This window comes from Aulonocara stuartgranti (assembly GCF_965226115.1).
Source record: "Aulonocara stuartgranti genome assembly, chromosome: 6".
NCBI lineage: Eukaryota > Metazoa > Chordata > Actinopteri > Cichliformes > Cichlidae > Aulonocara > Aulonocara stuartgranti.
The window spans coordinates 40,332,081-40,344,295 of record NC_138944.1 but is presented as its reverse complement, the minus strand read 5'-3'; the positions used below and the strand labels follow the sequence as shown (position 1 = coordinate 40,344,295).

General features: G+C 42.7%; 1 protein-coding gene across 1 annotated transcript; it reads left to right on the top strand.

Annotated features, from left to right (window-relative positions):
* Positions 1–6,089: 6,089 nt before the first annotated feature.
* Positions 6,090–9,437, top strand: LOC309709270 (zinc finger MYM-type protein 1-like; the record flags this gene model as incomplete). The annotated part of the gene is made up of 3 exons (XM_082537824.1): positions 6,090–6,400; positions 6,652–6,705; positions 7,134–9,437. Exons 1-3 carry the CDS (start codon positions 6,374–6,376, stop codon positions 9,435–9,437), a joined length of 2,385 nt encoding a protein of 794 aa, XP_082393950.1. The 5' UTR covers positions 6,090–6,373.
* Between the last annotated feature and the right edge of the window lie 2,778 nt (positions 9,438–12,215).

The following is a 12,215-nucleotide window of genomic DNA, read 5'->3' as shown; positions in this document are numbered from 1 at the left end:
GGAGCAGTGTTGAGCGTTTGTTACCTGGTGGCTACACAAGCCAGGAAGCACCAACGACTGGATTTGGTGTGTGGTAGTAACAGGTAAATGAACATTTTTTTTTAATTATTTGAATATATATGAGTGCTTGTGTATAAATACACAAACAATAAACATATGCTTTCAATTGTGTAATTTAAGTGATCTAGGTAGCTCTGTTTTGGAAGTTCAGTTAACGCTAGGAATTTGTTTTGGAATTTGTACGTGCTTTGTCTCTAGGGGCCACCGCATATATTTATATATAAACATATATAAATAAAACCACTTTTTTACATTAGTAATTCCTTTTGTGCATAATTTTATATTATTGTTAATAATAAATTAATTGAAGCAACAAAACAACCTGAAGAGCCGGTTCGGAGCCGAAGGAGCCGGCTCTTCGGTTCGGCTCACTAAAAAGAGCCGAAAATCCCATCACTAGTGAGGAAATACTTTTGGCAATATAGTGTACTTGCAGTCCTCCAAACGAGGCCCCATTTTCTCTCACATAATGGGCAGTTGACCCTTTCCTGCTCTTGGACATGAAGGTGCTAGTTCCCATCTCAGACACTTTGCACTCTGCTGCAAACCTCCCCGGTGCAAGCTGGAGGTCATAGCTCGGTGATGCCATTAGGACCGCATTATCCATGAAAACCAGACTTAAATGTGTGTATCTTTAGCAATATTATGTCTGGATAAACAAATGTAGTCAAGTCATCAGGGAAACATTTGCTATTATGATGCTGTTTTTTCCATTATGAGACTTGTAGGGCCCAGTGTTTTAATAACAATATATCGTGTTTTAATAGAGCACAACACTAAATCATACATTTTTAATATACAAAAAAATACACTTGTGGTAAATTCTAGTGACTGACTACAATCTTGTGGTAGACAAGAGAAACTTGTTTGAATAGCTCCAGGCACTCACAGATATTCTGGCTTTCTATTTTACAACCTTTACCACAGTTAGAGAAGAAGTTATCCATATGCTGTTTTCTCTCCCCGTGTCTTTCGAGCCCTCGGTAAAATAAACAGTAAATCCTTGGCTTACTATTGACCTCCTGGTTAAGCAGTTAGTAGTGCAGTGTTACACACATGCACACAGTACATCCAAACATTAAGAGCTCAGACCCCCCACATAGAATAGATCACGGTTGTATGCGCTGACAACCAATCTCTCTTTCCCTCTGAGTGTGTGTATTCATCCTCATCAGTGTTTGTGTGTGTTGCCTAATTGGAATGCTATGCTCTTTTTTCATGTAATCACAGACGCCTGTGGAATTTGAGCTGATATGAAAGTAATTGTTTCACTTTGGCTGGGTCAGAAATTGTAACAAACTGTTTTGTTTTTTTCCACAGTCAGAAATGGAACATTATATGCTCCTGTGTTTTTACTGTGACTCTTAGAAGCTGCTGGAAGGAATAAGTTGTAAGAATCAGTTTTTTTCTGACCTAGATGCACTACACTTTAACTTGCAGCTAAAGTTTTTATTTGTGTCAGCCACAGTCTCTATTATTGCAGGACAAGTGTGTTATCTGTACATGGAACTGTTTATGTGTGTTTGTGGCTGGAGCCGTAAATCCTAATTGGCTCTTCAACGTAAACATCCTTCACTAACTCGTCAACAGATTAATACTAGGCAGAGCAGTCAAGGAGATTTTTATTTGTGCTATCTAAAACCTACTTTGAGTCTTGAAAACATCTTAAATCATAAACCATTGAAACTATATAATAAGTCTGAAATTTTCCTCTGAAAGGTCTTGTGCTTATCTGAAAAGATGTTTCCAACATTAATTCACAATAATGTGACAATAATTCACATTAATGTCATGTTCATATTATTGTGAATGTCACATTAATATAACATTCTTACACAAGAGACAGATGTTGAAATGTTGCAAATAAAAAAAAAAAGAATGTCTGCCTCATTAGTCTAATGTCTTTAAAGTCTGGAATGTAAATGTGGGGTAGGGTACGTTATTTCATTGTGACATTTACTCTACCCGGAATGGTTTTTTGTTTGTTTTTTTAAAACCTTAGAATACTTCGATATACTAGATTTTTACCTAACAAAAAAACAAACAAAATAAAATGTTTCAGTCCAGTCACCATCAACCTATACAAGTCTTTGTTACGTGCAGGCAGGAGTGGTAGTAGGAGGACCCAATGTGCAGACACTCGGAGGCGGAACGTGAACTCAAAACAGCTTTAATGCTGAACTCAAAAGGGCAACAAAACTAGGAATACAAAATACACTTACGCAGGCAGAACACACAGCTAGACAAGGGCAGAACACAACACCAACAAACTGAAACACAGGGCTTAAATACATACAATCAGGGAATGAGTAACAAGAGGGAAACACAGCTGGGGCAAATCAGGCCTAACGAAACAGGGGAAGAAAAACCAGATACATTAACATCAGACATGGACCTTCAAAATAAAACAGGAAACAACACAGACTGAACTAAAGACACAGATTCACACGCAGGCACTGCAACAGAGGGAACCGAGACGTAAACCATAAGACAGAACACAGGCAAAAACCAAAAACTAGAAATGATAAATAATATAATAAACTCACCCCCCGCCCCTCCCGCCAAAAGGGCTGGCCAAAACAAACTAAACATAAGGAGCCAGAAACAAAAAAAAGCGCAAACACTGGAGCCCGGAAAACAACAGAACAAAAACAGGCTCACGACAGGCACAGGCGGCCAGGAAAAACAGTTTCTACAAAGTTCAGGGGGCCGGCCCGGAGGTTGACAGCACAACAGTCCAAAACAGTTCAGGTCCGGAGGCCTGCCGCGTGGAAGGCAACGGCGGCGACAGGGCAGGTCCGGAGGCCAGCCGCAACAACGGCAACGATGTCCAGCCAATGGCCTGTAAGGTGGCCGGACAGGGCGAGGACGTGCAGGCCGGACAGGGCGAGGGGAGGCAGAACTAGACGGCATGGAGACCTCAGGCGCAGACGAAGCAAGACGGGGTGAGGCAGGACCAGGCGACGCTGAAGGCGAAGACACGGAGGCTGGACTAGGCGATGCAGAGGCTGAAGCAGAGGCTGCTGCAGGCGAGGATGACGAGGCTGAAGCTGGACCAGGCGAAGCTGAAGCTGTAGCTGAAGCTGGACCAGGCAAAGCTGAAGACTCGGAGGCAGGACCAGGCGAAGCTGAAGACTCGGAGGCGGGACCAAGCGAAGCTGAAGACTTGGAGGCGGACCAGGCGAGGATGAAGACTCGGAGGCGGGACCAGACGAGGATGAAGACTCAGAGGCGGGACCAAACAAGGATGAAGACTCGGAGGCGGGACCAGACAAGGATGAAGACTCGCAGGCTGGACTAGACGAGGATGAAGACTCAGAGGCTGGACCAGACGAGGATGGCGCTGCAGGCGACGGTGTGGGAGCCGCAAGTGGTGGCGCTGCAGGCGAGGCAGGTTGCTGGACGGGCCCCTCGGACCCTCCAGCGGAGACAGGCTGCTGGACGGGCCCCACGGACCCTTCAGCGGAGGAAGGAGGCTGGATGGGCCCCTCGGACCCTCCAGCGGAGGCTGAAGGCTGAAAGGGCCCCTCGGACCCTTCAGCGGAGACGAAAGGCTGTACAGGCTCCTCGGACCCTTCAGCGAGGACGGAGGATGGCTGGCGCGGTTCTCCAGAACCCCCCGCGGGAATAACAGACAGCAGGATGAGCCCGTCGGACTCTCCAGCGGGAACAGGCGGCTGAAGCGGTTCCTCGGACCCTCCAGCGTGAACAGGTGGCTGAAGCGGTTCCTCGGACCCTCCCGCGGAGACAGAAGACGGCTGGAGCGGTTCTCCAGAACCCCCAGCAGGAACAACAGGTGGCAGAACAGATGATTGAGGAGAGGAGTGACAGTGGCGTTGTTTCCTTCTGGATGAGGGAACAGGAACCGGTGGAGAAATGGAGACCTCCTCCTGATCCTCCGACCACATAGCCCTGTTGTTAATAATTTTAACAACACTACGTACGACTCTGGATACTGTAGCTCCTGTGAAAACTAAGGTCTCTAAACAGAAGTACCTGACTCCGTGGTATAATTCTCAAACACGTAGCCTAAAGCAGATGACTCGTAATCTGGAGAGGAAATGGCGTGTCACAAATTTAGAGGATCATCATTTAGCCTGGAGAAATAGTTTGTTGCTTTATAAGAAAGCCCTCCGCAAAGCCGGAACATCTTACTATTCGTCACTGATTGAAGAAAATAAGAACAACCCCAGGTTTCTCTTCAGCACTGTAGCCAGGCTGACAAAAGGTCAGAGCTCTTTTGAGCCAACCATCGTTAACTAGTAATGACTTCATGAACTTCTTCACAAATAAAATTTTTATCATTAGAGAAAGAATTACCAATAATCATCCCACAGATGTAATATTATCTACAGCTACTCTTAGTACCATCGATGTTAAGTTAGACTCTTTTTCTCCAATTGATCTTTCTGAGTTAACGTCAATAATTACTTCCTCCAAACCATCAACGTGTCTTTTAGACCCCATTCCTACAAAACTGCTCAAAGAAGTCCTGCCATTAATTAATTCTTCGATCTTAAATATGATCAACCTATCTTTAATAATCGGCTATGTACCACAGGCCTTCAAGGTGGCTGTAGTTAAACCTTTACTCAAAAAGCCATCTCTAGACCCAGCAGTCTTAGCTAATTATAGGCCAATCTCCAACCTTCCTTTCATATCAAAAATCCTTGAAAGAGTAGTTGTCAAACAGCTAACAGATCATCTGCAGAGGAATGGCTTATTTGAAGAGTTTCAGTCAGGTTTCAGAGCTCATCACAGCACAGAAACAGCTTTAGTAAAGGTTACAAATGATCTCCTTATGGCCTCTGACAGTGGACTCATCTCTGTGCTTGTCCTGCTAGACCTCAGTGCAGCGTTCGATACTGTCGACCATAATATCCTATTAGAGCGATTAGAACATGCTGTAGGTATTACAGGTACTGCGCTGCAGTGGTTTGTATCATATCTATCTAATAGACTCCAGTTTGTGCATGTAAATGGAGAGTCCTCTTCACACACTGAGGTTAATTATGGAGTTCCACAGGGTTCAGTGCTAGGACCAATTCTGTTTATATTATACATGCTTCCCTTAGGCAGCATCATTAGAAGACATAGCATACATTTACACTGCTATGCAGATGACACCCAGCTCTATCTGTCCATGAAGCCAGATAACACACACCAATGAGTTAAACTGCAGGAATGTCTTAAAGACATAAAGACCTGGATTGGCGCTAACTTTCTTAATTCAGATAAAACTGAGGTTATTGTACTCGGCCCTGAAAAGCTTAGAAATATGGTATCTAAGCAGATTCTTACTCTGGATGGCATTACCTTGGCCTCCAGTAACACTGTGAGGAACCTTGGAGTCATTTTTGACCAGGACATGTCCTTCAATGCACATATTAAACAAATATGTAAGACTGCGTTCTTCCATTTGTGCAACATCTCTAAAGTTAGAAATATCCTGTCTCAGAGTGACGCTGAAGAACTAATTCATGCATTTATTACTTCCAGGCTGGACGGCTGTAATTCATTATTATCAGGAAGTCCTAAAAACTCCCTGAAAAGCCTTCAGCTAATCCAAAATGCTGCAGCAAGAGTCCTGACAGGGACTAGAAAGAGAGAGCATATTTCTCCTGTTTTGGCTTCCCTTCATTGGCTTCCTGTTAAATCCAGAATTGAATTCAAAATCCTGCTCCTCACTACAAGGTCTTAAATAATCAGGCCCCATCTTATCTTAATGACCTTGTAGTACCATATCACCCTATTAGAGCACTTCGCTCTCGCTCTGCAGGCCTACTTGTTGTTCCTAGAGTATTTAAAAGTAGAATGGGAGGCAGAGCCTTCAGTTTTCAGGCCCCTCTTCTGTGGAACCAGCTTCCAGTTTGGATTCAGGAGACAGACACCAGTGGCGTCGTTAGGCCTATTTTAGGGGTGCTGAAGCCTCCCTAAAATATTCTTAAGCCCCCCTAAATAATTTGGTGGGGTTTTTTTTTGTTTTTTTTTTGGTTTTTTTTTTTTACTTATTCGATTTTTTTTTTTACAGAACTTGCAGACAAATTCAATATAAAGATGCAGGAATATGAGTTTAAAGAAATAATAATATAAACCTGTCGCTATTCACACAAATATGATCATAACTCGGTTGGTCCCTTTCGCTTTACATTGTTAAGGTAGCGTCAGTGCTTCGTTATCCAATCCCTTCCAGTTGTTCACAGGGGACATCCACATGACTGAAAATCCAGTCCTCGTTTTCACTGCTACTTTACACTCCGCTCGTATACACCTGCAGAAACACTAGCGTGCATGTGGCAAACGGCAAGAAATCATGGATATACGCAAGTTTTTCAAGAAAGTAAGTCTTCATCACTGGCTGGTAGTAACAATTAGTTAGCTCCAGCTAACAGCAGAGAGTCCCATGTAAATAATGAACCAGGTGCTCCCCATTTTGTAAATAAAAACCTGGCTAGCGCACTAAGTTAAATTGTTAGCATAATGTTAATTTCTGTCACTCGTTTTAGCTCTGAAAAATCCAGCTGAGCTCATTCAGGTATGGTTATCATCAGTGGAAATAATAATAATCACTCCATCCCCATTAACCTGTAGGAGTCAGGGCAGAGGAGCACAGAGAGGCAGAGGGGAGAGACGTCTGCTGGAGAGGTGAGTCAAAGGATGGAGTCATTTGTGATGGAGACAGTCTGATTAGAATTTTATGGGACTCAATATGGATATGAAATATGAAACATTTCAGTCACGGTACAACATATAAGACCTGTTTAACTTGAGCTTTTATTTAGGAGAGTCAAGGTTAGAAAGTGGAGAGAGCAAAGAGAGAGATATGTATATAAGTCAAATTAGCCTGACTCACATATTTTTGAGGGTTCTATTTTAATATTACTTCAATTCAAGTAATTTAGTAATATTTTTCAGGGCTTTAAATTGCAACCATTTTAGTCACATGCGTGCTCAAAATATAATGTTTGTAACTTCAAAATATTTGGGAGCAACAAATTACTGTGGAGCGGGAGCAGAAGTCATGATATTAGCAATTTACATTACAATTCAGTATGTTTTAATGTATCTTGAAGGGTGAGGCAGAAGGAGTGGCTGAGGGAGAAAAAGGTCAACAGGCAAGTTCAAGTCAGAGAGAGCAAGGAGAGACAGAGGAGCTGCAGCAAATAGATCGAGAGGCAGAGGAAGATCAAGTTATTACAAAGAGAGGAGAGCAAACAGGCCAAGAGAGGGAAAATGATGAAGCAGCTGCAGCAACTCATTCTACTACAGGGTTTGATTTAGGTGACAAAGACACAGGGCCCAGACAGGTGAAGCTGAAGAGCTATCCACATGATACTTTTGGTACACAGAAGCGAGCATTTAACCACAGCTGGTTTGAAAAGCACAACTGGTTAGAATATTCAGTCAACCAGAATGCAGCTTTCTGCTTCCCATGTAGAGTGTTTGGCAAAAACATCAAACATGATAGTTTGGTCAGTAACGGTTGCAAGAACTGGAAGAAAGCTTTAGTCATCTTTGGCAAGCATGAGATGGCACAAACACATAAGGACAGTGTTGTTACATGGAAAAGCTACCAGGGAACTAGCAAACAGGGAAACGTTGCACAGATGATAGCAACTGCAAATGTGAGTGAGATAGTCGAAAGAAGAGAGTATCTCAGACGAATTGTTGCAGTCACCTCTATGTTAGGGAGACAGGGACTCCCTTTTCGTGGTCATGATGAAGGTGAAGACAGCCCAAACAGAGGGAATTTTCTTGCGTGCATGGAGCTTTTGAAGGAGTTTGATCCTTTTCTTCAAAAACATAATCCCCCATCAAATGCACAGTATATCTCACCAACATCCCAGAATGACATGATTGACTGTTGTGCCCAGGAAGTTACTAGTGTCATTGTATCTGAAATGACAAAGTCTAAAGTCTATTCCATCATGGTGGATGAGGCAAGGGATAAAAAGGCAGAGCAGTTAGCTGTTTGTGTCAGGTACGTGTCAGAGGGGGCAGTGAAGGAGCGTTTCCTTGCACTTGCAGAGATAAAATCATTTGATGCCCAGTCCATTGCAAATGAGATTCAGCAGCAGATCCAAAACTATGGTCTTGCAGAGCTTAAGTGTGTAGCACAAACATATGATGGTGCAGCCGTTATGAGTGGCTCCACTGGAGGTGTACAAGCACATTTTAGAAGGCTCCATCCTGAGGCTATCTATGTGCATTGTTATGCTCATCAACTCAACCTGGTTTTGTGCAATACTTGCAAGGCTGTCCCAGAGGCTGTGGAGTTTTTCAGCTTGTTGGAGTGTGTGTATTCTTTCTTCAGCACCTCCCTAGTCAATCATCATAAGTTCATGGAGACTCAGGCAAAGCTTGGATTGACAAAAACTGAGCTTGTGCAACTTTCAAACACTCGCTGGGCATGTCAGTTGCGATCAATCAGTGCAGTTCTTGAGACATTGCCTGCCATTTTGGAGTGCCTATCTGCAATTGGATCCCCCATAGCTGTTGGTCTCAGAGCAAAGCTCTACAAGTTCTCAGCAGTCTATGCACTACTGATGTTTCAGTCGATTCTGTCTGTAACCGAAGGACTCCACAAATTCCTGCAGAAAGAGACTTTAGACCTGGCAGAAGCTTTTATCTGCAAACAAGCTGTGTGTGACACACTTAAGGGCAAACACTCAGATGCATTTGCTACAGAGCTGTATGAGAAAACCAAGGCCCTGTGTAACACCCACAGTATCCCTGAACCAGGTGCCAAGACAAGGCACAAACAGAGGAAAATGGAGGATTTTGTCCTGGAGGCAACTGTGGGTTCACGCACTGAATTGAACAACTCAGACACATTGAAAAGAGAGTTACTTTTCCCTTGTGTGGATCGGATGGTTGGCGAGCTTGATCAAAGATTTTGCAGTGTAGATGCAGGGCTGCTAAAAGGCGTCCAGGCATGCAGTCCTAAATCTGAGAACTTCTTGAGTGAACCACACTTGAATGAACTTGCAAAGCACTACAGACTTGACCTGAAAAAAGAGGAGGTTCTGGTGGCCAGAAACTTTCTTACCCGGAAAACAGAGGCTGGATGTCCACCCAAAAATATGTTGTCTGTGTACAACCTCCTTGATTCAGACATGTTTCCCTCTCTGAAGGCAACCATCCAAGTTGCCCTAACAGTGCCTGTCAGCAGCTGTTCGTGCGAACGGTCCTTTAGTGCACTGCGTCGGCTGCACTCCTGGCTGCGTCAAACAATGGGTCAGAAAAGACTTCACAGTCTTGCAGTCATGTCTATTGAAAAAGACACGCTTCAGCATCTGAGTCACAACAGAGTGATTGACCGATTTGCCACTCTTAAAAACAGACGTCATTCTTTGATGCTTCCACCCACCAAGTAACTGGTGATTGCAGCCAGAAAAATGTACTTTTTTATTTTCAGTTTTTTTCTTGTTATTGATGCAGCAAACACATTTCCTCTGTTTTTTTGTTGTACTGTATTATAAAGCAGACTGAAATAAAACAATAGATCTATTGGTGGCCTAGGATGTTTAATCTGTCCAAAAAAGTAGGAAAACAATTTCTCAGTCTTTGTTTTCTGTTTGTGAAATTTTGTGCTCATTCACTACGTTCGTTCATGTCGTGTGCATCTCTTGGGGGCTAAGCCCCCCCTGTCCTTAAAACCTAGTGACACCCCTGACAGACACTATCTCTACTTTTAAGATTAGGCTTAAAACTTTCCTTTTTGCTAAAGCATATAGTTAGGGCTGGACCAGGTGACCCTGAATCCTCCCTTAGTTATGCTGCAATAGACGTAGGCTGCCGGGGGATTCCCATGATGCATTGAGTTTTTCCTTTCCAGTCACCTTTCTCACTCACTATGTATTACAGTTTTTTACAGACGCTTGGACACATTTCTCAATACTTAGGTCACTTTTGCAAAACTCCTCACACAGTGAGCACAACAGAAGTCTATGTGGGCTAAACTGAGGACCAGTTATCATTGTTTTGGCACAAAATGCATTAAATGACTACATCTCTCAAATTTCATGAATTATCTTCTCACTCAGACACAACAACTGCCAAAAACCTTTGTACGTACAGGACACTTTGCATGTGCTTACATACTGTTTTCAAAACTGTTAAACTTATGGCCAAAACAATAACACAATGCAAAACTTAAAAAGACAGCAAAATCCAACAGCAATATTTTATTGAAACATATTTTAAATCTAAAAATGCAGTTTAACCAGCCACAGCTGATTCTCATTGTAGATGAACATCTGCACAGGTGTTACTGCTTCAATTGTTCAACTCCTTCAATTCTGGCAGCCAGAAAATTCTTTCCTAGGTGTATTGCCCTAGATGACATAAGATGTGATGTGGATGAGAACCTGTGGCCAAATGGAGAAGACCGAGTAGATTAGCATTACTATTGTATGTGTATCAGTGGATGGTGTGTGTATACAAATTCTTGTATTTTGGGATTACTTAGTGCAAAAAAGATAAAAATACATAAACAAATATTAACGAATTCTGCATGATGTCTGATTCATTCCAGTAACATATACTGAAATTATAAACAGAGATGTGTCCTTGTTTTACACAAGAAAACACTGTGTAATGCTACATGTTGTTAGTGTTTTTTAGGTCATTGTTTTGTGGATGACAAAGTGTGTTTGTCGGCTGTCAACCTTTGCTAGTGTTCTGGAAGAATGAGTTTATTTGAGACCTGAATGAAGTGTTTTGGTAGTTGTAGTGCATTTTGAACGTGAAATGAACTGCTTTGCCAAGGTGAGGGTCAGTTAGGAGGATTGTGTGAAGAGTTTTGCAAAAGTGACCTAAGTATTGAGAAATGTGTCCTAGCGTCTGTAAAAAACTGTAACAGACCTCTCTGCATTGAATCATATTTGTTATTAATCTCTCTCTCTTCCACAGCATGTCTTTATCCTGTCTTCCTTCTCTCACCCCAACCGGTCGCAGCAGATGGCCCCGCCCCTCCCTGAGCCTGGTTCTGCCGGAGGTTTCTTCCTGTTAAAAGGGAGTTTTTCCTTCCCACTGTCGCCAAAGTGCTTACTCATAGGGGGTCATATGATTGTTGGGTTTTTCTCTGTATCTATGAAGCGCCTTGAGGCAACTTTTGTTGTGATTTGGCGCTATATAAATAAAATTGAATTGAATTGAATTGAATTGAATAGCTGCCAGGAAAAGGCAGGCGAACGGACAGGTGAACAAGGTCCTGGCTGGCGTGTGGAAGGAGAGGAAGTCCGTGGCAGCGTAGAGGCAGGTGGGGAGTGTGTGTCTTGCTGAAGCAGCGATGGGGAAGATTTAGTGAGTGAGAGAGTAAGCTCACCAGCCCTGACTTGCTCTCTCCAGGCAGTTATGGTGTTCTCCAACTTAGTGTCCTTAGCAAACTGAGAAAGCTGAGGGTTATGCCGAATGATGGCATCTACTGCACTTAGCCCTACTGTAATCATTTTTCAGAAACAAAAAATAAATGTGAAGGATTTTTGTGAAACTTTACAAAATTGCTGAAATAGAGAAAAGCCAAATACTAGTGAAATTACACGAATCAGGAAAAGACAAAGAAAATACATACAGTCTGAGAACATAGCACCAACTACTGTATAGTCCAGTAAAGTCACGCGGCATACCTTCAGCAACCACTTTATTAGGTACACTTGTTCCACTGCAATGCAATGCTGGACAGTATTCAAGAAAGTGAGCGATCTAGAGCTGTGCCTGACAAAAGTACAAACTGTTTGATGAGTTGTCAGTTTCAAGTGTGAAGTGCATCAATACAGTAACAAAATATCTTTAGTGGTGAAGCATGTGTAGAAACAGCAAAGGTGTGTGTGAAGACAATAAGAATCCTTGACGTGGGTGAGGAAATGTGTTATTGATTTGAGAACTGCATTAAGAGTCGTGAGAATGACTTTTCTGCTGTGAGCCAGTTGAGCCAAAGCGACATTACATGCTCAAAACAAAAGCACTGACTGAGGTGACAAGCTTCTCTGTGATGCTAATAATAAAGTATGACCTACAAGAGTTCTATTCCTATTTCTCTCAAACAATGTCTAAATGACCTTGATAGCCTGCATTCATTTTATTTTTGTACATTCCGGCTTTGTTGTGCAGTGTGCATGTAGAATTGACTGAGCAATTGTCATTTAGTGGGA